The sequence below is a fragment of the Rhopalosiphum padi genome, chromosome 3, assembly GCF_020882245.1.
Source record: "Rhopalosiphum padi isolate XX-2018 chromosome 3, ASM2088224v1, whole genome shotgun sequence".
Taxonomy (NCBI): Eukaryota; Metazoa; Arthropoda; class Insecta; order Hemiptera; family Aphididae; genus Rhopalosiphum; species Rhopalosiphum padi.
The window spans coordinates 63,365,547-63,393,038 of record NC_083599.1 but is presented as its reverse complement, the minus strand read 5'-3'; the positions used below and the strand labels follow the sequence as shown (position 1 = coordinate 63,393,038).

Below are 27,492 nucleotides of genomic sequence, written 5' to 3'. Positions count from 1 at the left end.
TATGATTCTTTAAACTTTTAGTTATGATAAAAGTATTAAAAATAACACGTTCAAAGTTAAGCATTAAGCTAGTTTCATCGTGAAACTAAAAAACTGATTGAAAAATAGATATACGAAGATGAAGATTTACAAAATTCTTGAACAATATGAATGACGTACCTACCTATATTATTCAAAAATGAAGAAGTGATAAATAATATATTATTATACTACTTTTAGATATGTATCTCAATATTATCATAAAACGTGCGCAATATTCTATTAATACATATTTTACTTTTTGTATCATCCATTGTATAATAATATGTCAATATTATAATGTAAGTATTATACTAAATATTCTTAAAATATAAAAAAGTGAAAAAAAGAAAAGAAAATTATTTTTACATAATTTTTAGTATTATTATAGTTATTATTATAGTATTGTAATCGTTATATTCACAAGTAACTCCTTAGAAGTAATATATAGTATAGGTACTATAGTCTATAGTATTATGTTTGTGTATATTCTTGCACATATATTAAGTTGCTTCTATTTACTGTTGTAATTAGTATTTAATAGTAAGTACAAAAACTTTATTATTTTTCCAATTAACTACAAGGTACTATTACTTATATTTTTTCACAACGGGTAAGTTATTTTGAACACAATTTTATGATTTGAATGAAGTGAAAGAAATAACTTTATAACTTTTAAAAAATGTGTACTTTTTATCGAAAACACGTTTTCGGATTCTGTATACTATAAAAATGTAATACAGCAAGTCCATAATATTGTACTTGTGTGAAGTAACTTTTTTACGAAAAAAGAGGTGAAGAAAATGAGAAATCAGCTACTTTATATTGGTATTAACTATTAAAATTATAAAATTTAATTGTATTACGATAATATTGTAATATAAGCTAGTACTTACCAAAAACACAATAGAGACAACTTCAATGTTGTATAGATAAGTGGTAAGTGAATTATTCAAAATTAAATGTTCAATAAAAAAATAATATTTATATTGCATATTGCACAATAATTAATTTTAGGTACCTATGTAGGTACCTATAATCTGTATAATAAAACACATTTCGAAAAATAGGTAGATACCTACAGTTATACCTAAAGTTTTAATACCTATGATATAAATAGAATATAATATAGGTAGGTAAGTAAACATTTTAACTTTTCCATCATAAATGTGTTTAATACGAATATTAAACAACTACTGTTCCAAAAATTGATTTTATTCAAAGTTTTGGTTATAGTTCAAGGGCTACAACCGGCGTACGATGTTCATTCATAAAATGTATATAGGCATATTATACCTATAGTTGCGTAATATGTGTAGTTCCTTCCTATTTACAACGATTTGTTACAGACCTTATCATTGAAAATTATCACTGTATAACATAATATTATATAACGATTTTTTTATTGTAAAAATCAGAACCACATTCTTGATTTATAGTAAAAAGTAATAATGAATACCTACATATATTTATTAAAATAGTGAATAGGTACAATACAATAAATTATAAATATAAAATGTTAAGGTTAAAACGTATTTTTTGAATTTGTATTTAAACAATCCCTTATTGTTTTGTAAAATTTGGTTTGCGCGGCAATAATTTTACTAAATTATAATTTTTAATATGTACATATACAACAACAAGATATATTAAATTTTTAATCACACCATCACCTTAAGCATATAAATAAACTTAGGATTCTAAAATACTATTTTAAGTTATTAAAATCATTGTGTAGATCAAACTACTGTTATACGTACAACATAGGCGGTTGTTCAGTCGTCGACTCTATGACGACGTCATGCGAATATTCATCAATTCTCATTATCTTGTTGAATAATCATTTTTTTAACTTCGGATTTTTATCAAAATATTTTTCATTATGTTGACTACAATAATACACCAATAAACTTAAAATTAAAAAAAAAAATTATTGTTATGAATTATGATTATAGTAGCAGGTACAAAACTACAAAGATATTAGTATCTGGGAGATGGTAAACTGCGACAAAATGAATAAGATACATTATACAAACTGCGACAATTTATTTTATCATATATAAATATACATAGATACTATGTACATAATAACCGAAACAATAATACATCATATACGTTAATCATTTAATTAGATATATGAATATGTATGCTATAGATTATATACCAAAAATGATTTTTCTTGTAGAGTAATAGATATTCACGTTGTTTAAGATCAATTTGACTCTGCATGTTTTTTTTGAGCAAATCTATGTTGAATAACCGCTTATTTTTTAATTATATTAAATTTAAATTTAAAATTGTTTAGCATCAATAATTGTTTGCCGTTTTGGCTAAACATTTTTGTAAGTTCCGTTTTAAATACAATATTACACGACACAGCACATGCTTACTGACTTAACTTGTGGTAATATTATACTTGTGAAGGAGCCGATATTTAGTAGAATGCGTTAAAACTTAAAAATAAATTTGGATTTTCATAACAAATTTGTCTCCAACATAACATGTTAATTAAATTACATATGTACAATGTACATTGTACATAAAACACATAGGTATATATGATGCATATATACCTATACATGTTATCATATCGGTATGTGTATAGTATTATGTATATATACATATATATATATATTATATAGGTATATAAAATAAATTTTCGCAGTTTGAATAATGTATCTTATCGGTTTTGTCGCAGATTGTATAATGTTAAATTTTTATTTGTTGCAGTTTACATATCGACTTTTAGAAGAGCAGGAAAGGGTGTAATTTTGTCAGAGCTTACATACAGCCAGTACCGGTCAGTACTTGGGTCGAACGATAACGATTTATTACTTGAACTACAGGTCTTTGCAAATAATATAATTGTGTTCTAATCAACGCCTCTCAGCCGTAAAAACCTGTAGGACGAAGACCGGAAAACCTCCAACCACCCAACTTAGATAGTTAGATTAAATTAAAAATAATAATTTTAACATTAAAATTCATAAAAAAAAATAGTCCTACTATTTTATGACATATTAAATATAGGTTGCTTTTGAAAATCAAAAGTTCATAATGATTTTACTATTAAATATAAGGGTTAAAAAAATTAAAAAATTATATAGTTTTAAAAAAGCATGAAACTAAAAATTTTGAAAAAAAATCAACACTTTTTGAAATAATGAGTGTTCAATGATAAAAGAACCACACTGTATTATATTTTACCCACCCCCCCCCCCCTACAAAACTATAGACTATAATCTGTGTGATAAATATCTATTTTTCATATTCGTAATATACCGTGTGTCCCAGAAAACAGTGTACCCTGTTATCACTCATTAACCTTTAAATATTTTTCAATCCTGTTTGCGGGACGTTAAACTAAACAAATGGATCATAAATTCCTATGACTTACAATTTTTTTTAACTTAAGTATTTTGCGCATGCGAAACACAACTTCTTTTTTTTTTAATGACAACCCCTATTTTTAATATCATTTTCGAATTAATCAATTTTTTTAAAGCAATTTTGATCTATCAACATATATTTTAAACCCAAAATTGAAAAGTTAGAGCTAGAAAAATACATGTTTTTTTAAACCGAGGACTTGCGTTTGTGCTATGTTGTTAATTGTTATGTATATATTTATTATTGATAATATTCCATTAACATTAAGATGTTTTCCTTAAAACTAATACTATTTTAGAAAACTTGAATTATGAAATCCGATAACATTGATTATAATTTATAGGAAATGTAACATTGATATAAAGATTGATTGAAATGTATTTAATGTAATAAGCTATTGATTTTAAACCATTTTGTTGACAAATAAGGTACTATTTTTCATTAATTCAACATCATAATTATGCGTAAAAATGAAGATATCTTTCATTGTTTCTAAGTCAGTTGAACATAAAATAAAATATTTTTTTTTCTTTATTTTAAAGAAAACTGAATAATATAATCAATGGATTTGTTAAAATTTAATTGTATATTTTTATTCTTAAATTAAAGAAAATATCTTTGAATTGATTATGTTATCTTTGAAATGATGAAATTTGTCATACATTTTAAGAAAACAATAAAATAGTAAATTAATGGAATAAAATCATAGAAATTAAAACTATATTTTCTCTGAGTGTATGAATATAATAGTATATAGTACCGACTACCGATTACAAATCAAAGGTTATTGAGCAATAATAACCGTTGTATAATATATATAAGATACTTAACTACCTATGAATATTTCACTAGATATATTATATAATATGACCAATGACCATACAATGTTAAAGTTAGTTTTCTATAATTATTTTATCAACCTATTAATTTACAACGCACAGGAAATCAACACAATACCTATATAGCTACTTTCCCACAGTCATACGAAACTGTATGGGAAAATAAATTTCTTTTTTCACAACAGAACGGTAGCTATTTGAAGTGAATTGTAGCTAATCGTTTGTTAAGTCATCGAAGCGTATTTTGATTTTAGACGGCTACGAAAGTGGTTTAACTTAATACCTACTGTGTATAAAAATACTGCAGGTGAATATTTGTCAACTATATATTATTTCAATTTTCAATGAACGTTTCAGACTATATATTACACATTTTTTATAATATTACCTGTTTGATTTTCAGGTACCAATTCAAATTTTTGCTTCCACGGTAAATTTACGAAAAATCACATCAGGTAGCTACTGCAGTCTACGAGATTGTGAGTATGACCATTTTAACGTCATAATCTATATGAATATAGGAGAAATAATAAAATACCTGTTATAATTTATATTTAGCATTAACCAGTAAATTGTGCATGATAGTACATTTTTTAATTATTTTTCTTGTTTTATAGAAATTGACTAATTATTGTCGACGTTATGATGAATAATTCAATGACGTCAAATAACAAGAAACATAATAATCCATCGAATAGTGAGTATATTTTATTATGTTAAGTGTGACATATTGATTTCATTGTTACATGACTAAAATAAATTTATACTGAAATATAAATAGATACCCTACAATTTTTACTTACCTATTTATTTATTTTTTTTAAATAATATATAAATATTATATTGGCATAATTTATCAATAGTTTATGCCTGTGATTTAAGAGCTAGCCCATAATATATAGGTACCACTGTACCAGTAACAGAACTATTATAGATGTAAAATTCAAGAATCATTAATTAATATTTTTAGAGGGCGAAATTATATAGGAATTTAGGAAATGTTTGGAATCATCAAATTACAACATAAAAATTAATTATTATTAAACCACCAAAAGTATTTAGGTAAGTACCTATAAATGCAAAATAAAAAATCCAAATGAAAATTATTATTACCTACAATGGATTCAATGGAATAAGTTGTATCACTCAGAGGAGAAATCTAACCAGAAGTCCAGAATCCTTTGCCCCGATTTAAAATCCTACATATAGCTACCTTCGTGACTACGTCTACGCCATTGTAACTGCAGTACACATAGTAACACTGCAGTAACATACCTGGATAATGAAGTGTTGTAAACTCTAGTAGTCTAGTCTCGAGACTCAAGTCCCACTGCAATGACGAAATAACTCAAATCACTACTAAATTAATGTTATATTAGTTATATTATTATTCCGCATTCGTCATAGGCATATTAACAATATAATATTATAGCCTATAGCCGGCTATTATAATAGGTATGTGATATGAGGTATATGTTATATACAGTCATCAATGTTATCATACAGCTGGTATCTTCTTATCACCTTTTCGTTCAAAATAATATGTGACATAATTTTTCGATAAATAAATAGTTACTTCTTAAATTTATTACAATAATAAATTGATTTCGAAAACTTAACTGGCGTATTCGGTGAATGCGATGTCATGACATAGTTATACGATACTATAATATTACCGGCGATACAAACACTTGTGTGCGGACGACTGGACACTGTACGAAGTGATTGAACGACGCGCTGATCATTCGCCAATATTATACCTATTAAATTAATCTTTTTCCGCGTAATCTTAAAATTGTTGTATAATTAATTTTTAATTTGCATAAATAGTCTAGTATTTTAGTCCGCTTTTTCTGTTGTCTGCCAATTCAGACATCCAAATTACTCTGGTCGTCTTACAGTTTGTAAACGTTCCGCCGAGAACTCAATATTATATTGTTAGTACTTAGTAGTTATCATGTAGAAAACGCCACTTTACAGTAGTCCTCTTTTCTTTTCAAGTATGGACTCGATTGTCTCTAACAGTAGCGGGTACGATCAATCCGTTGACTGGGTACCATTGTCTTTGACATTTGTTGAATATCCAAAGGGTGAGTGAATAAAATAGTAATTGTACACAACATAAACTGCAATTACTGGTCATAAATATATATTCTCACTGATCTTGGTAAATGTTTCGTGTCTCGGTGTCTCTAATTAGTGTTACAGAGATAAAATTCAATACTTCTGTCGCTTAATTATTTAATTTGCAAGTCCTTTAGAAATTATTAATCTCTGAGTCATTATAATAGAGAAGCCAAGTCACAAAAGTATAAATAAAACTACACAGTTAACTTGAACTTATTAAAATTTTAACATCCTATATTAGGGTAATGGTTTTAAACCAAATTTAAGCATTATATTTTATTAATTAATAAATAACCAATATCATTATGAAATTAGCAAGTATAATACTAATTTAAAAGTACTGACAAATGCTTCTTACATAATAAAACTGTTAGTATAAAAATAAATTAAAGGTTATTTACAAAAACTGTTTGAATACTTTTTACAAAATATTTTCAATATAATGAAAAAATTAAGCAAATTAAAATATAATTATTTAATAATTGATTTAATACATATAAAGCCTAAACCTACATAGTAGATTTTTTTTTCGTGTTCAGCACAAAATGAAATTAAGTTACTTTTGACTCATTTACAATTAAAATTTCAATACATTTATGGATAAAATATACTACTCAAAGAAAGTATATTAAGTATAAACTTAGCAACAATATTAAAATCAACAATATAAGTAAAAAAATAAATCAAAATAGAACTATACCTAATATTTTGAAATGTATAACAATCATTTGTTAGCTTGCAAGACTTTTGTGATTTTCTTGTGTTTCAAAAATATTAATTTGTATACTATTCAATAATAATCTATAACCATTTATATTTTTGTTTTTTATTTTTTAATTTACCTACTTTTATCCTTATTTATTTACAAATTTATTTTATGTGAATAGTACCTACCTACCTAACAATTTTATTTTTATTTTTAAGGGGATGTATTTGGAAAATTATTGGCACTTTTTAGTTTGACACCATTTGTAATTCTGTCTGGCTTTATTTCATTAATTCTATTTCGTCGAGATTTACACACAGTAAGTAAACAATTAAATTAAAACTACCATTACTTATATTTTGTTTATAGAAATTTTTTATTTTTAGATAACTTTTTTCATTGGTGTGTTACTCAATGAAATATGCAATACAATTCTGAAACATATATTACGTGAACCTAGACCCTTAGCTAGAAATACAAATTTATTGTACTCAGAATATGGCATGCCTTCATCTCATTCTCAATTTATGTGGTTTTTTGCATCATACATGTTTTACTTCACATTTATAAGGTATATTAATAATAAATATTAATAGTAAGAACTATTTATAATGTAGATATTATAAATTTTAATTGTATAGGTTACAGTATGCTAACAACAAGGCATTTAAAGAGTTTTTCTGGAAAGTTGCTGGAGCTGTATCATGTATTGCTATTGCCTGTATAGTTTCTTATAGCAGGTATTTAGACAACTATTATATTATATCTTTACAATTATATTTTTTTTAGTTCATGAGAAAGAAGAAGCTTTTATTAAATTGATAGCTGCATGACTTATTAGTTATTTGATAATATTATCATTAAAACAACAATGATTGTTGTAACATTTTTTAATAATTATTATTAATATCATTACTCGTACTTTATATTTTATTAAATATCATGACCAAAAAGAACATTTTCTTCCTTTGAAGCTGAATATTAGAACTCAGACCATGGTCTTGTATATTTACTGACCTCTTAATAGTAAAACAAATAAACTTAGGAATATAAAACAATTTTTTTAACAATGAATTCCTTCTTTTGTATTGATAGAAAAGCTTATATTTCCCTTGTCCCTTAATTATAACTCCATTCTAACATATTGTTATTTTATGTTTTATATTATTATAATTTTTTCATTTACTTAATGATCTTTCAAAAATGTTAATAACCTGAGTTTGGACCTTGTAACACTAAATTACATTAAAATGTGCACTTATATATGACCCAATAAACTTAAAAAATAAAACACTCAAAGAATAGTTAACAAAAAGAATATCAGATATGAAAAAAAAATGTTAATATTATTGGACATTTTAATATTATTATTATTAATTTATACCTGTAAATTAAGTTTCTTGAAAATTGTTATGAACATTCTGAAAAAAAATATGCATGTATAATAACTATAATATAGGTAAATATTTACTAAAATTTTATTGTAGTTAATAAAATTTTTATCTTTATGATCGCATTGAACTATTAGATGTTTTCGAACATCTTCAAACATAAAAGCTCTCCTATTAAGATTATCCGACTTGGATAACTACATTGTTTTTTAGCGTATCAAATTGCTTTTCTTGAGTATTTATAAATCATGTTAATGTGTAATAGTTTTGTGACAATTAACTACAGAATAGTATTAGTGCTCAAAACAAATTTTTGTAATTAATCATTCATCATTTTAAATAATTATATTATCCACAAATTGTAACAAGTTGTTGAATATGCGTCAATATAGTAATATAATTAAAAACAAGCAAAATAAAATTTTATATTTGAATAAATTCTAATCCGGCTAATCCATATTATTAACAATTATAGATTTTAAATGATAATACATTTCATGATTTAGTGAAATATGTGTATTTAATATGATGTTTCTTGTTAAATGATATATAACATGTTTTTATTATCACCAATATAATAATGGTTTTACTTTTTTAGAATATTTCTACAATATCATACATGGAAGCAAGTAATATATGGAGCACTGTTTGGTATTATTATAGGTACTGTTTGGTTTACCATAATTAATGTGGTATTGACTCCTTATTTTCCAACAGTTATATCATGGTATGTTTAATAATACATTTTTCAAATTATATAATTTTTTTTTAATTAAAAAATATAAAAATATGTTTATTTACTTAATGTTTTATACAAAATAACACTAGTGATTTTTTTTGTAAAAATTATAGACATATCCTCAATATGTTCATTCTGGAGTATGGATTCTACTACTGTGTCCAACATTAGTTTAATTTATTATAATTATTAATTTGCTTCAGCTTTGAGGCTTGAGTTCTATGAAGTGCTAAGATAATTTTTGTTTGTTTTGCTTTGAAATATTTCACCTATCTACATCTTTATCAGCACATATTATGATATTAAATAGTTTTAAATGATACATTTAAAATTTAAACCATATTCTACCATTCAAAAATGTGTTGAATGTCGTCTAATTGTTTTGTTGCCAAAGTTCAGTATTGAATAACACAAACATTATACATACTAAAAGCTTTTTCATAGACATCTTATAAAAAAGTTAAATTAAAAAGAAAAATGATTTATTTGTGATAGGCAAATACTATTTATTACATTAAAGTAATGAAGCATTGTCAATAAATAATGTAAATTAGTTAAGTTATAATTTTTAAATAATATTATGATCATATAAAATGTATATTATTAACTATAAGTAAAATATGTGCTTTTGTTTTATGCTTAAACAAAAAAAAAAACAAACCAAATAATAAAATGCATATAATTAAAATCAAATACTTTGATTAATTAATGGAAAAAGTTCATTAAATTTAAAATTCATCAAGATATATTACTTGAATAGTTTTGTAGTAAATTGTAAAAATAAATAAAAAAAAAATAATAATGAAAATTACAATTTGTGATCCTATTAGGTAGTTTATTTATTAGGTAAGATTAGGTTGGATTGTATAACAATTTTCATATTTTTACTAGTCTATCCTACTATAATTAACTATATGCTAAGTAAGCATAAAAATTGTTTCACGAAATAGTGAAGTACAAATAAATTTAGATTATATTTCAACATTTTACATTTCTTAGAGTATATTTCACAATTTCAAGGTTACCTTTAATCATTTTATGGTATATTGCACTACTTTGTTACTTAATAAGTTAAAACTTTACATCCAACTTTGAGTAAAGAAAATACTACAAATTCAGTAGTAGCTAAAAATATGAATTCAAAGTTTACCTACTCAGTTAATATTAATTTAGTTAGTGTATTATTATTATTAAAATTATAATAAGGTATAGATTATAGAATAATGAATTAATTGATAAATAAACCTTAATGTAATTTGTTTTATATTAATTTATAATAAATAATCATAGTTTGTTTTGAAAAAAATATATGATCTTATGAGCATATTTAGTGTATAAACTCATATTTTTTAGAACAAATACTATATTTTTTCAATACATTTAAATCCAAAACCTATTTATTTATATAAAAAAAAAAACAATTTAAAGGTTAGAGCAAGTAATGGGAGAAAATTAAATGAGTAAATAATATAATATTTAAAATTTTCTGAATGGATTAAATGTTGTATTTCAAATTTACTACCAAACTTGTGATATTTATGTCTTCTTTATTTTTAATAATTAAATGAAAATTAAAAATACTTGATACAATAAAAATAAATATTTTGCTATATTCCTAAAAGCCACTTACTTATCAAATAACTTTCAACATTTGAATATTGATAGGTTAACCATATTCTCTGTAAGTCAAACTATTAACAATATTTGAAGTTTATAATAATACTATAGTGTTTATATTTATTCACAAATATTTCTTAATACTAATAATAATTACTTATAATTTAATATCATAATATTGCATAATCTGTTTATGTATTAATGTATAAATAAAATTTTAAAAATTATTATTGAACTTTAAAATAACCAATATTATAATATTTAAAACTAATTTGAACATATTTAAACCGTATTAACCATTTTTCTTGGTTTGTAATTCAATAAATTATATTTAAATGTACATTGCTACTTATATTAAATTATTTGTAACACAGAAATAATAACCAATGATGCTCTTTTTACATCTTAAATTATTTTTCTTTTATTAAATAAATAAAAACCATTTATTTTTTTATTCTTAACGTGCCTTATTGTTTTTATTGTATTTAATAGAGCGTCTATTATCTGAAATAATTAACCTAATTTTATTATATTCAAAATTAATTAATATATTATTAACAAATTATAATACCTACAAAATCCCTTATTAGTTTCAATTAGGTTAGATAATTGGCGCTCCGCTATTGCTTGTATTAGTGGTCTAAAAAGAATGAAAACTGGATTTAAAAGTTTCCTATCTTTTTAATACACTATAACAATGTATGTGTGCAATATTGAATGAACATTTTTAATTTTATTGATTGATTTATTTTCTTCTTCTGGTAATATGGGTAAAACTATGCTTTAGTGTGTTGTTGTTAAATATTTAAGTATTTGTTACAATAATGTAATATTATTTTTTTAGGAAAATATCAGAACTCTTTTTGTTAAGAGATACTACTCTGATTCCCAACGTCTTATGGTTTGAATACACAAATATTCGTCATGAAGCAGGAGCAAGAGCCAGACGCCGAAAATCGATTTCTGCAAAATCTCAATGACTAATATTTTGAAATTATTAGAATAATAATAATATAACCTGTCCAAGCATTTATAATTATGTAAAAAAACAAATACATAATATACTTTTATTTTTATCCAGTGTAATGTTTGTGACGTGTCTAAGTGTGATTATAACAGCTATATAATTTTTCATTTTTATTTGATAATATCTAATACTGTTTTATTAATATCATAATGATTGAATTGTTAAAGTCTTTATATCGGGTTGCATAGAACAATCACTAAACATTTAATGAATTAATAGTATGCTAATAGCCCCTCAAACATTTAGTGATTTGGCCCGTGATAAGTCCAATACATTTTATTAAACCATTAAATTAATCAATTTTTTATGCGACTTGGCATTAGTGTGTTAATTTTAAATAATATGCACACAATAAATACAATATTATTAATTTTAATATAAAAATAACTCACATAAGTACAAAAATGTATTTCAATTATTTCAAATGTTCTGTTATTTATTTTATTATAGAATGATTGAATACATTCAACTAGTAACTAATTTATTTTATTTTATGTTTTTAAAAAAGCAAGTTAAACTATAAATATTAATATTGAATTAAATTAGTTTGATTTGATTTAATTCACATTTCAATACTGAATAGTCTACAACTACAATTAATAGCATTTTTTCAATTTAAATTTTTGATAATGTGTAATATATTAATATATACATACTATATTTAAGTTTGTTACTTATTTTAATGTATTTATGTACGCAATATTATTTTAGAGTAATTAAATTTAAAATGTACTATAGTAATTTTTTGATTATTCACACTAATTTATTGTAATTGAGGAAAAATCAGGTAATTACTTTGTGTGGATAATCAAATAATGATTAAAAATGTACTATCTTTATTTAATTAAAAATGTTTTATTTATACACATTTACAGTATATTAATATATTCTCTGTTTGGTATACGTCAACATATATATGATTAAGTATATTATTTTTTAAGTACATAATAATATAAGTGTTTTGAAATTAAATGTTTTTATTCAATAAATTGAAAACTTATTAATTATAGTAACAAAATATATATTGAGTTTGATGTGCCTAGTCAACATTGTATTTTATTACATTTAATGATATAAAAGATTATGGATAATAATGCAATAATATATATCATAACTAGTAGTAAACATAGTATGTATTTATATACATATATATATCAGATATAGATCACTGTAAAAACAGTCCCCCTACCGGCAGTTCAAAATGAAAAACTATAGATACCTATGTTAAAGATATTTTTAACCAACTGATTGATTAAGAATATTCTATTTTCAATAAAATGTTGTTATGTTAACAACAATATATTATAATTTATGAAAAAAATAGAAATAAATATACTTAAGGTTAACTATTTTCTTTTAAGCTCTGAATTTTTTTGTGTTAAACTTGTTAAAGATATGTAATTTTTATTTTATAATCACATTTTAACTTAGATAGTTTAACTCAACTTGTAAGAGATTAGGTCTAGGTGAAATCTTAAATATTAATTTAAAAAAGTTTGAACTAACCATGTTAAATATAAAACAAAAACTGAAATGATGAAATATCTTTTTAGCTATCTATATATTTATATAATTATAATAATTTACTTAAAGTTTAATCATTTAATTTTTTCTTCTTGACTATTTATCTTTATCTCTATTAATTGATAATAGCCATATTTATATTTGCATAGATAACATGAACCACAAACTACCACCGTACAACTCTGTAGCTACTTTATTTTATACAGTGTCCAGTCCTATGTTGTAGTAATGTAGTCAGTGAACAATATTATTTTAAGAATATTTTATAATATCACTATGTTTTGTTTAAATATGTACAGTGACAAACTGACAAGTATTTTAACTGCTGCAAAAGGCAATGATAAACAATTTTAAAATTAAAATATATACAGATATGGATTTAAATATATAAGGTACGCATCATACAGCATTGTGAAACAAAAAGTCAAAAATATTCTACAATCCGTTTAAAACTGAATACGTGTAGATATGAATAATAATTGTTATACATTTAAGTAGGTATTGTAATTAGTAATTATTAATACTGAGAACAGTGAGAACTATATATTATTAGTGTAATGAGTAATGACTAATGGCGATTCTGTGTTTTAATCTATAACTTTTAGACTGTAGCGTCATTTTGCATTCTTATCAACATTTGTCAATTTTCTGTAAGAAAGTAAATATGATGAATAGGATTAGAAAAAATACATTACAGCGGTTAACGTTACATATTAATATTAAAATAAAACTATCATATTATAAGTTTATTCGACATCAGTTAAATAAATTTAAGTTGAGAGATACATAACATGTAATCATCTTGTTTTATATAATAAAATAATTGGCATCAGTAGCTAGAGAGGCATCAGAATTCCAATGAGATCCTCTGGAGAAGCTCTCATTGGCGCAACACGATTAATCAGTATAGATCATGTAGTTGCTTCATCATATGAAATGTAATGGTTAAGTTGTAACCACTACTGATGCAAACGTTCGACGCGTCGCCAGCGTATTTATGCTATAATGTTCTGGACACCAACACCAGTCTTGCGTTTATGGTCATGGTCACTTTGACGTCCTAAGGTGGTCGGCAGACGGTGGTCCGCGATATAGGCCGATCGACAAGTCGTAAAAAGACGTATCGTCACACGGTGTAATGGGTGGCTGAGACGAAAGTTCGCGAACGGAAGTCAGCGGTTCGCTTTCGATGGGCCATCGATACACCGTCGTTTAGCCAACGCCATCTATCGGCGCCGATAATCGTCGCTCGAAACTGTGCAGTGCGGCGAGTTGACGCGACGTCGCGACGTGCCGCGGTACCCGCATTCGTGCGTGGATATAATAATATTGTTAATAATTATATTATTTAATAATTATAATACAGTGAAAACTCTTTACATCGAAAAACTCTAAATTACGTAAACATTATAATACTAATGTTTGGGTTGCTTTATATAACCCATTAGTCAATTCATTCTCTATAACGTATAGTCACTTTCAATAAACGAAACAATATTTTATGTTTCATAACACAATTTACCTGTGATCGTATTATAAATTATAAAAGTAATCGGCAAAAATGCCGAAATTTCCAAGAACGATTACATTCTTTCACTTTGAATATCGTAATAAACTAATAATACCGTTATTATCGATATCCAATATATTCATTTTGACATTTTATTATCGACGTAACTTCTAACAAAAATGTAGTTTTTTTAAACCCTTTCTATTAAGAAAACTCTCTTTAACGAAAGAAATCTCTTGGTCCCTTCTGATTTGTTATAAAGAGTTTTCACTGTATTTTGAAATTTTGAAAGCGTACAGGTGTCGACGGTCGATTGCCTACTCGCTTTTTAAACAAAAAAAACAAACCGATTCCATAATCATGTAGTAGTCCGTGTTACTGTGTTAGTAACCAAAGTTAGTTCGTTTATAAAATGTATACACGTGATATGTTTTTTTTAATAATTTAGTTGTATAATATTAATGGAAAAATATTTTTCTAGTCATATGTTAGTTTTTATCATTGACTTGGTATAAAATCAATGGTTTTTATTCATATATTAAATCGTGATATTGATATTATTATCACATATTTATTTTGTGTAAGCGACAAACGTGCAGTTCTACACATAGACATATTAATATATTTATTAATTTATTGATATGTCTATGGTTCAACAGTGTCAGTACTCAGTAGTCACTTCTAAAAGTAGTGATATTGTTTACGGATTTCATAATAACTAGCTACCAGCTTATTAATAACTATAATACTATATGGTACTAACAAAATGTATATTCTGAAATATAAGTAATATTTATAGTAATTTAATACTTATACAATAACTGATTTTATTACCTAGTTAGTATAGAAATATGAATTTAAGTGATAACGTGTATTAAGTATTATAATTTATAAGTTTACCAGAATTGGCAGAACTATTCATACATACATTCAAATATTATACAGTATTAGTTAACCTAACTAAATACTGGATTTTTGTGCAGCTAACACCTAAAAAACATGCAATTAAAATGTTAAAATGTGCAAAATCGTGCAAAAACAAAATTTTCATTATAGGTACTTCAAATTTTATTTTTAATACTACTTTTTTTTTTATAATGTTGTTATTAATTATTAGTTGGCATTAACTATCCATCATATTAAAATATAAGATTAAAAAAAAAATGTAATTTATATAATAAAATAATAATAAACTGACAATATGTATATTAACTGACATTACCGACATATACTTGACGTTTTCAATATACTGAGAATTCTCAACTTTCACGTCCTAAAAGTACTAACTATATGTCTAGATCTAATTCATTATAAAAGTAAACCTCCATCGAAGAGCGCTAGTTCTAGAATTCGTGGTACAAACTACAAAGCATTCTTAAACACTCGCGATTTTCGACTATAGCTAAACTGCTTAATCCTCTGTAAATTTAGTTGCCTATTTGCGCCTGTACGTCACGACCCGTATTCCTTCATTTAATTAGACGATTACGAGAAAATATCGTTAAATCATTTTTACTTCGTAATTGTCGTGACTCGTGTAATAAGATTTATGATATTATTATCGCTGCTGCCGTCGCTGGTAATCTCATAATCTGTCCACTGCACACGTATCCATCTAATATTAGACGATTGCGTCTGATCGTGTGGGGTTTCCATAACATTATTATTATCGAATATCGTTGCGTTGCCTCAATTCCGCACACCGACTGTACAGCAACAGCCATAATAAATTCCGATAAAAATGATAAAATTTTATTACTTTCTCCGCGAAACGATTTTCGACAACACCACGACCACAACAGTCAATTACCGAAGATCGCCGTGCTAATGTCTATTTGAGTTTCGTCAAAAACATATTATTATTATTCAACTATATATATAAGTGCATATATTATATATATATATATAAATATTCATAAAACAATATTATATTATATACATATATAATATATTGTATACATAATAATATCGATTATTATTTATTACTCGTTGTAGTCGGGTCCATCGAAAAATAATCCGCGCTCACTCGATATTATAATATTAATAATTAATGTAACACGTTTCTGACGGAATAAAATCGACCGATCGGCATAATCGTAGTACACGGATCGTTATTGTTAATGTTACACCGATAAATGTGTTTTTATGTTTTTCGATTTATATTAAACCGTTAAGAAAAGTGTGCGAAACGATTAAAATATTAATTTAATAGGTGTTTGTTCTGTGATAATAACACTATAATACCATGTCGAGTCTGGATAACCCGGCAGCGACGGCGGTTTACGACGATTGCGGCAACACGACCTTGGCAGTCGAGAACGATTTTTCGCGTCGGCCGTCCTGTAGAAACGACCAGGTAAACGACGTTTCGAGTTTCTGCTGTTTCCAGAATTAATAAAATTCGTGTTGGGTACTTAGAAATGAAAACGAAATTATTTACACGAGCTATTAAAAAAAAAAACATTTGACGTTTTAAACGTCAAGTCCAACCTGACCCGTAATCAAAATTATATAATCGTATTATTAATTCACAATGATTATATTATTATCATGAATATTTTCACATCGCCGTGATTTTGAGTTCTGATCAATATCTCCAAATAGAATGAATATTATTTAGATTTACCACACCTGATGTCCATGTACCCACGACAAAACAAATTTACATTCAGTATCGATTTTGTCTTGTTAACTTTTGTTAGTCTTTTAATATTAAAGCGAATAGATCTTAGGCTTTAATCAAAATTCAAAAGTAAAAACATTCATGTCTTTACAATGGCGTTTTATAATATTGCTATTTTCCAACGAGTCATGATTATAAACATATAAAATATTAATATTTAAAAAAACTTAATTCTAACGACTAACGAGTAGATATCTACTTGTAGAAAATGTGCCGAGTAGTTCGGCAATTTTGCGGTTGTTATTTTTTGGTACCTACGTTTGTAATTTTGTAAAACAATAATAACACATACACGTGTAGTGAAATCTTCAAATAACAATTAGAGATGTATTTTTAATTTAAGTAAATCATAAAGTTCGATATAGGTATCTAAAAAGATTAAAGTCCTCGCTAAACTAATAAGCGTTTTGCGCATAGATATGGGTAATTTTAATACGCTATTTATTGAGCGAATTAATATTATGTTGTTTTTGTTTAATCGTTAATTTTGATGATGGTAATTATCTTGTGTTCAATAATTATTTACATTAGATTAATTTTTATTCATTTCCGGTTTTTTTTTTTTTTTTTTAATATATTAATTTATGTACATATGAAAATGGTTCGATTGAAAAGTGTTTACTGATTAGGTATAGACATGTAGACTGTAGTGTCATATAACTATATTGTTTGTACAAGGTGTGTCTAATTTCGTTCTAAGTTGCTTTTTAATAATTATATGGGTCGATAATATAGAAATTCATAAAAAGGAAAAAAGACGTTTCTTATGTTTTTAACTGGCAATTTTTAAGTTCTCAGTTATACTAACAGCAAAATCATTATTTTTTTTAATGGTTAAAACTATATTTTTAATAAATCCCATCAAAGCTTTTTTTAAATATCTAATGGGCAATTTAATATTAATCAATTTTGTTAATTATTTTATTAACTACGATATCGACCACGATCCTCTAAAGCTTAGTAAATTAATTAATAGTTTTAATTGAAATAATTAGTGTAAATTTAATTTACTAAACCTCATTAATTTTCTTTTTATAGTTTTATACACTTAAATCGGTAAACTAATGAGTATTGAACCACAAGAAAAAAAATGAAATAAATTTTGGACAAATGTCTACAAGATAATTGGCAAATAAAATTCATTATTTTTTATTAATATTCTATCACAAAATAAATGCTATTGATGTATAATTATAATAAATGGTTACTTTATATTAGGTACATATTTTAAGTCTGTAACTAAACATATTAAACATAATGTGTGTGCTGTTATAAATTATTCATTACCTACACGCATAAAAATTGTGTAGGTACTAATGGTATATACTAAATTACTACATTATTACAAAAATAAACCCTGATAAGATATAGTGTCTCATACAGAATAAAATATCAAGTTTGATAAAATAAAGTACTTATTTTTCTAGATTCCGAGCGGAGTAATGAATATATTAATTTCTCAATGACGTGTATATGTTTTTTCTTCTGTTACATGATAAGTATTTTTTTTTTTTTTATTGATCTAAAATAGACATCGACAACTAGGCCATTACTCATCAGTACAAGAATTTTTTGGTTACATTGTTAGTATTTTAGTATTTACATGATTACATTAAATTAAATTGTACAATTCTGTTTTTTTTAAGAATAAAATTTAGTTTTTAACGTCCTGTGGGTTTGGTCCAAGTGCTTGACAAATTTGTCCGGAGATGTGGTATTGGTTTCGATACTGGTTATATTTTTGGCATTCTGTAACGATATGATTGATAAGTATTTTATATAAGTCTATTTGCACTTTGATTGTGGTTTCGGATAGAAAATTGGATCTTGTTTGTATTTTAAAAAGTTAAAATTAAAATTCTTAGGATATTTCAAAATAGCCGGAAAAAAAATTAAGGAAAATGGAAATTTTTATGCAAAATCTAAAAAAAAATTTTAGAAGTGTTTGAAGTTTACATTTTTAAAATATATGAGATACATGGGATCACCCGTAAAATAACAATTTCTCCTTAAACAATTATTGAAATTTTGTCGTACATTATTATCGAGATTATTATATTTTACACACATTAACATTTTCGAAAAATATTTCGTGTACAATGATGTATCATTATTAAATTTAAATTTAACTCATCGATTACATAGATTACACCCGACACTTACCATAAAGCAAAGCAGAATAGGTACTAGTCCAGTGGTGGACTGGGAGAAAAAAACAGGCCAGGAAAATCATAATTTTAGCGACCCTCAGTACACTAACGGCCCTTTATATATATAATTATTATATATTTTGTAAACACAATTTAGCTCTTAAAATTTTAAATATTTTAATTAATTGATATAAAACAAAATAAAATGAATAACTATTTTTGATTCTATTTTTAAACTTGTTACAATAAGTTGTCAACAAGCACGGACTGGCCGAACACAAGCCGGTCCCGCATTTTAAAATCATCAGAAATCTGGCTTTTTATGTTTAATAATATTACATAATACATACTTATTACTTATTAGGTAATATTTTAATTTATAATTTCAGAATAACAATATTAATAAATATATATTTTATATGAGCAGCGGTCCAACGGGAATTTTCCCGGTATCCCGGTCGTCCAGTCCACCGTCCACCAGTGGGTACACGTTGCCCACATTTTTTTATTTCTATGTACAAAATATCATATATTATACATTTATTATAAATAGTTAATTATAAAAATAATTATACCTAAATGTCTAATCAGTTTGCTTGATTTACAGTATTTACACAGTAAATAATTTTAAATAATTGGATAATCTTATAACTCATTAGTAACGTTATATTTATATTATATTAATTTATAATGAAAAAACAATTTTTGACATTTTAAAATGTTATAACGAACAGACTAACAGATAATTAAAATGTTTGATCTTAGAACTAGTAGTTAGGTAATTATGATAAACTTGATATACATAAATAAATAATAAGTATACGTCTTTACGTAAGTACGTTGTACGTATGTGTACCTACTTTATACATTTTTAAATTAAAACTTGTTTCATCTGTCTTATTTTCTATATTATTTCTATTTCCACCATTATTTTTAACATTTTGACGACGTCTTAGTATTTCTTCGATTTTTTTAATGGTTTTAAATTCTTCATTGATGCTTTATTGATTGTTCATTGATTAGCATTATATAAAACACCTCAATCCGCACGTATGGCGCAAACACTTTTTAATTCATACGAGTCCGATATGACTCTAAAATATCAAAACTGTTCACAACATCTGATATTTAATAATCTAGTCTTTGAAACTAAGTTTTGTATGATCCTTTTGACAGACAGAAAATAAGATTCTGTCAGAAGAACCTTATGAAATTTAATTTGTTCTCACTTTCCTGTTTCATGTTTATCCTTCAATCCGTTCAGTATGGAAATGATCGGTTTCAACTGATGCTAAGTCTCAACAGCTCATTAGGTTAGGTCGATGTTAAACTTAGAAATCGTTCGTGATGATGATGAAAATATTTCTTTTTAAAATGACCAAATTGAAATAAGTGGTGAAGTGTACACGTTGAAAAATGTTTTTTTTTAATTATTATTTATATTGTTTAAAATTAATGATACTGAAAAAATAATATAGGTAGTATAAACAACTATAAAATAATAATTAGATAGGTTGACTAATGATTTATATATTTTGATTCTACTAAATTGACTGATATAATAAAAAAAAAAAATTTGTTTTCTCGATATTGTAAAATTTTAACTTAAGTACAAAATATTACAACATGTGATAAAATAAAACCTTAAAATTTGTATTATCTATCTATAAACTGTAAAATATTTAAAAAAATCACAACTATTTATGTTCTAAAAGAATTTTTTTAATCACTGGTTCATAAAACATATTTTGTTATTTTTTACAGTACAAACAACCAGTAAAAATATTTAAATATACATAAATTCAAATCTTATAAGCAGGGCTCGGGACTTATAGCACTTAAAATCATTAAAATAAGCGCTTAAAAACATGATAATAAGCACTAAAATAAGCATTTAAAAAACTTAAATTTGAGCAAAAATATTTAATAAAAAAAAATAACTTTTTTTTACATGATAAAGTAGGTACTAGACATAATTTGTAACTGTGCTAAAAAATAATATAATTAAATATTATAAAAATATTGAAACAAAATGATTGGGAAAAGTTTCTAACTAAATAAATCTTTCTATTATAAAATATCAAACTTCACTTTCAAGACATTTTACCTTATTGTTTATAGATTTTCCATGGGATTTTATGAAAAAACTATAAAAAGTAGAAAAACTGGTTAAAAAATCAAAAATAATCATAAAAACTGGAAACAAGCATCTTTTTAAAAAATCGTTGAAAAAAGCAAAAAAAAAAAGAACTTTCAAATCTCATAATTGAACGTGTTGTAACATGACTTACACTTCCATAGCACTCTGCTACATTTTAAGTCAATCCATAAAAATAAGAAAATGCTTTAAGTCCCGAGCTCTGCTTATAAGTATTCAAAAAATACTTACAGTTTTAAGGATATTATGTTTGATATAAATATATTATACAATTTAACAAATTTCAATTATTTAATCATTTAAAGGTTATAAATATTAATTTTCCAATACCATTTAATCTTGCATTTAATAATATTTCAATACGGATACTATTTATAAAAATTAAAATGATAAATAACATAAATGATTCACTTCATCGTTGGATATATTATTTATTTATTTATTATAAACATTAACTGATTTTATTATAACTGATTATATATGATATATAACTGATTAAATTAATATTCTAGACTCAATATTATGTAGTTAATTTTATTATCATTAAATAAATAAATAATATATAATTATCAAAAAGTAAATATATCTGTTGATAAATAATATCCAGATTAAAACCACTTAATTTACATATTATGAAAAACATAAATCATAAAACATAAAATGTGTAATATAATTGACTTAAAAAAAAATGATTGGGTTATTTCATATGAAACGTAGGTACCTATTTAATATTTATGCACAAGAATTGTCATAAAAAAAAAATATATTTACTGTAAAGTTTAAACAATAATACTATTTAGTAGTATTTACTAAGTATATTAGATAATAAACTAATAAGATCATGAAACATAATTATATTTTTTTAGTATCTATTTAAAAAGATAGAACAGAATATATTTGTATAAGAATTTATTGCTTCAGTACATTGAAAAAATTATATGATCGTAAATATATTATAATTTCATATTCATTTACAATTTTTCAATTTGTTTAGTCTTCTGGAAGAAAAAAGCTAACCTTAACACCAGAACTAAGAAAATTATCATTTGATTTTATAAAGACACAATGTACTTACAGGTTTGTTATGTTTATACAATAATATATTTAGAAATCATTAAATGGTTTTAAATCATTTTAACTTTCAACTATTATTTTTTAGTGATTCTAGATTTATTCGTTTAAATGGCTTACAATATTTGAAAAATAAAGAGATTACCTTAGAAGAAAACATGGAGCTCATTAGTGAAAACATATTAGTAGAAAGAAAACATTTCCAAGATGTTGTTGACAGTTTACTAAGTCAAGTGGTACAGCTGGAAGAAAATATTGACTTGAAAACAATCAAGATCGAAAACTTGCAACTGTACAACTCGGAAAAATTGAAAATTATTAACTCACTTACAACAGCACTTAATGAAACCAAGTGGAAGCGTGACACGATGCAACAGTTATGTGAAGAACATGCGCCAAACATTCTTTACAAAAGTATGTTGCTTGTCAGTAGTATTTTGGATAAAATATCTATTTTTAAATCTAATCAGGATAAACTACATTCATGTTTGACCAATTTGGAAGAAAATTGTCCATTAGTTAAAGCAGTCAAACAGCTGAAATCTGGTTGTGATAAATGTATCAGTATCATTGAGAAAGCTACTATCAGAGAACTATCTTACGCATTAATGAACGAGAATGACTTTAATAACACAATAAAACACACCATTTCCAATCTACAACATTTTCAATCCAATATACCACTTGACTATAATTCTGCTGTCGAAAATATTGGTTTATTAAAAATCTCTCAGGATAGTGAACATAAATTAGAGGATATGATCAGCTTATGGGAATTAGTTAAGAATTTGTTCCAGAAACATCAGTATCTGACAAATAAAATCATTTCACTCAACATGCAAAAAATTGGTTTGCAGTTACAACTTGATGAAATGGAAAATAATAGGAAAGAGCTCGAACTAAAAGCTATGACAGAAATTGAAGTAGTGGAAAAAAAAGAAGAATTATTAAATCAAAATGAATCAATGATTCAACAACATTGGGATGAAATGGATACTAGTCAAGAAATAGTAATACAAACTCAAAGAGCTCAAGACATTGATCAAGAATTAGAAGATCTTCAAATAGAATACCTCAGGTAAATTGATTTTTTTATTGTACGTGTTTACTATTTAGATAACCTTTTTTATAATTGTTATTATAGACAAAGTGTCGAAGTGTATACAAACTATAAAACTCAGTAAAATGTAAATAATATAATAATTAGGTAATATTAGGTTAGTTTAAAATAATTTTATATGTAAAAAATTAATTTAAATATGTATGAAAGACTTAAATTGGGTTTACCTAAGATTTTTACTAATCTTTTCTCTGAATTATTTATAGTTTTAATTTTTTGTGTTAGTTAAATTTTTTTGTTACATTAATCATTAATTGTTTATACTGATGTTTTGATTTTTGTTACTTTAGTCATGACAATGATAATAGACAGTTGAAAACAGATTTGTGTCATCTTGAAAATGAATTTTCCGAATATCAGCTTAAATGTAAACAATTGGAAATTGAGAATAAACAAATTGAAATCGAAAAAAGTGAAATTTTAGAAGCATATGCCAAATCATGGGGACATTACAATGAAAAACAAAAGATCAAATACACAGGGAGGCTTATTAAAGACATAGATTCCATAACACAGGTGATTAATATCTAATTAAATACAAAATATAAACATGTACAAAATTAAAGACTCTCTCCCACATATTTTTAGTTTAAAAATATACTTATAGAGAATAGTAATTAATTATTTATTCTATAATGATTTTAGAATAAAAATTACAATTTAATTTTTAAAGTTTAAAATATTTTGAAGATTATAAGTTATGACTACGGCCCAGATTTTAATACACTAAAAATCATTGAAAAATGCTCTAAAAAATGCATTTTACCAGGAAAATGCCCTTAAAAGATGGATTTATAAATTTTTATTAAATTATTGATTTTATGGGTAATTTATAATATTATTTATTATTCGCTGAGTCCAGGCAGTAATAAATAAAGATAAGAAAACAATATTGTATTTATAGAACGGTTTATAAATTGTAATAAAACCTGTAAAACATAAGTAATATTTTGAATTAGTTACATTTAGATTATTAAGTTGTATCATAGATTTAATATTATAAGTATATTTAATCTATGGCCGTAATATGTATAAATACTATATATTATACTTGTATATTGTACAAAAATGCTAAAATATGTTCTAAAAATTAAAAAAATATTGAAATATGAAAAAAAATGCAAAATAAAAATTTCACCTTTGAAGTCTCTGTTACATGAATCAAATTATAAACTTGAAAAGCATTGTCTAAGATTAACCAAAAAAAGATGCATTTTGCATTGAAATCTGGGCCCTAGTTATAACATAATAGTGTAATATTATAGTCTTTTAAATTAATATAAGTACCTATAATAAAGAATTTATAGCTGTTCAAAAAAGATAAAATAAATACTAATTAATATACATTTAAAATCGATTAGTATTATGTTATATTATACGATATATAAATTAGGCAGATTGGCATATAATATAAACTACCAATCTGCATTAACGTGTTAGAATTAATTATTTTTTACGATTTCACAATTATTATTCAATAACAATAATGGGACTGACAAAGTAACTGTAAGTCTGAGAAATATACCGAATTAGTGTTTAAATATATTTTTATTTAAGAAAAAAAACTAAAACGTCCACTCAAATATAATTTATAATAACTGAATGGAAATACATTCATGAATAAAAAAATATAGTTTCTAAACATTTTATGTATGTATAGGAATTCTTTCCTTTATTAATTTAAAATATTTATTTACTTGACTTCTTAATGATTTTATGTTGTTATTTAGCTTATTATTTTTTTAATGTCACAAAATTAATATTAATTTCATGCACTTTTATGTGTAGTTCAAAATGATAAAAATTTGATCAAAACATTTGTGGTAGTCTTAAAGTAGATGGTTATTTTTAAAATGTTGTTTGATAGATGTTAAGTATTATAGGCAATAAACTTTTACCCATTATGAAATATAAAAAATAATTAAGACTAAACAATTTAATTTCATTGTTTAAAGGAAATTAAATCATTAGAACTGGAATTTGAAAAACAAGTACATAATGTTACATCTACTGTCCGAACTCCGGTTTTTAGTAAAACTCAATCAAAGTCCGAAAAAATCACACGGTCATTTGGAATTATTGATACACACAAACGTCAAAACAAAAGCTTGTTTCGGGAAGGTGTTGTCCGTAATTTACGTTACTAATGATCAAATTAGTTTACCTCAATGATGTAAGACAGTATTTTAAAATATTTTATTAAAAGTAATATTCATTATAATTTATCAAAAAAAATAAAATATATGCTGTTAATTTCTTCTAGATTTTAAACAAAATATATTTTATAGTAGAATTAACAGGCATAAAAATGATTGTAATATTGACATAGCTCATTTTACCATACTTAATATATTTCATTACAACAACTAAAATTCAATTATAGATAATATTATTAATTATTTTTCTTTATTAGAAACACATTTTAAGAATGCTTTAAATTGTATAAAAGCTGTAAACACTGATACCATTTTATATATATTTTAGCCAAAGAACTGTATTATACATTTATAACCAATGATTATTATATTAATATCAATATATAATATTTTGTTAAAGTTAAATATTGGCCATTGTAAATAATATTACAATCTCAGACAATTTAGTACCTACTACCTAAATTGTATTTTAATATCAATTTATTCAATGTAAATAATGTAAACCCACTAATTAATTTTAATGATGTTTAATTTGTTTCAATTTGTTTTACAGATAGTGCTGTCAACTGCGTTTTCACTATTTTACGACTGATTTTATTTTATTATTTTTTCAACCAATTACATATGTTAATTAAATTAATTATTTTTTAGGTATTATATATTTTTTTTAATTTTAACATTCATATTTGATGTATTAGATATTGTGATATTTGTTTTAAAAACATATTTTTTTTTTTTTACATTTTTTTGAACTGTTACTATTGTATGAAATTTAGTTGTTTTAATAATTGTAATAAATAGGTAACAATTTAGTTTTTGGTAAGCATTATACCTCATAAAAATATATTCAAACGGTAGGACTTAAATGTCACTAGCTAATTAATAAATATGTTGGTATTGATTAATTGCTGGACAACATATGATCAATATGAAATTGTTAATTACAAACCGATATTATTTAGAGTTATAAAAATATTGTTTTTTTTTTCAATTATTTTATTTGACAATAAAACAAAAATTATTAAGAATAATTATAAAAGTATCCTCATTTGTAATTTCCTAAATCCTTATAAATATTCACAATAAATTATTGTTGTTGTTAAAAACAAAATATTATTTTAATTTTTTAACTTGGTGAGCTAAAATAATTTTTGCCAATTACAATGCACATAACCAATGTACCATAGAACGATGTTAATGAATTCAAGTTATATATATTCAGTTTCAAATTAGTCTAAATATCTTGAAAATAATTATGATGTATAA

At 24.4% G+C, this 27,492-nt stretch overlaps 2 protein-coding genes and 1 long non-coding RNA gene across 5 annotated transcripts; all 3 read left to right on the top strand.

Annotated features, from left to right (window-relative positions):
* Nucleotides 1-2,701: 2,701 nt before the first annotated feature.
* Nucleotides 2,702-4,948, top strand: LOC132927477 (uncharacterized). The gene is made up of 4 exons (XR_009661736.1): nt 2,702-2,818; nt 4,350-4,554; nt 4,651-4,702; nt 4,865-4,948. It is a non-coding gene; the product is annotated as an uncharacterized LOC132927477 (long non-coding RNA).
* An 833-nt stretch (nt 4,949-5,781) lies between these two features.
* On the top strand, nt 5,782-11,903 carry LOC132927036 (dolichyldiphosphatase 1-like). Of its 2 annotated transcripts, XM_060991491.1 has the most exons (7): nt 5,782-6,184; nt 6,249-6,337; nt 7,299-7,399; nt 7,467-7,651; nt 7,722-7,820; nt 9,070-9,198; nt 11,672-11,903. In XM_060991491.1, the coding sequence occupies exons 2-7, from the start codon at nt 6,250-6,252 to the stop codon at nt 11,805-11,807; spliced, it is 738 nt and encodes a 245-aa protein (XP_060847474.1). In that variant the 5' UTR covers nt 5,782-6,184; nt 6,249; the 3' UTR covers nt 11,808-11,903. The 2 variants fall into 2 exon arrangements, with proteins under 2 accessions (XP_060847474.1, XP_060847473.1); XM_060991490.1 differs by having other exon boundaries at nt 5,782-6,337.
* A 4,782-nt stretch (nt 11,904-16,685) lies between these two features.
* Nucleotides 16,686-27,257, top strand: LOC132927507 (desmoplakin-like). Of its 2 annotated transcripts, XM_060992049.1 has the most exons (6): nt 16,687-17,244; nt 22,874-22,956; nt 23,039-24,028; nt 24,361-24,586; nt 26,026-26,243; nt 26,780-27,257. In XM_060992049.1, exons 1-5 carry the CDS (start codon nt 17,134-17,136, stop codon nt 26,215-26,217), a joined length of 1,602 nt encoding a protein of 533 aa, XP_060848032.1. In that variant the 5' UTR covers nt 16,687-17,133; the 3' UTR covers nt 26,218-26,243; nt 26,780-27,257. The 2 variants fall into 2 exon arrangements, with proteins under 2 accessions (XP_060848033.1, XP_060848032.1); XM_060992050.1 differs by lacking the exon at nt 26,026-26,243 and having other exon boundaries at nt 16,686-17,244.
* Nucleotides 27,258-27,492: the final 235 nt, after the last annotated feature.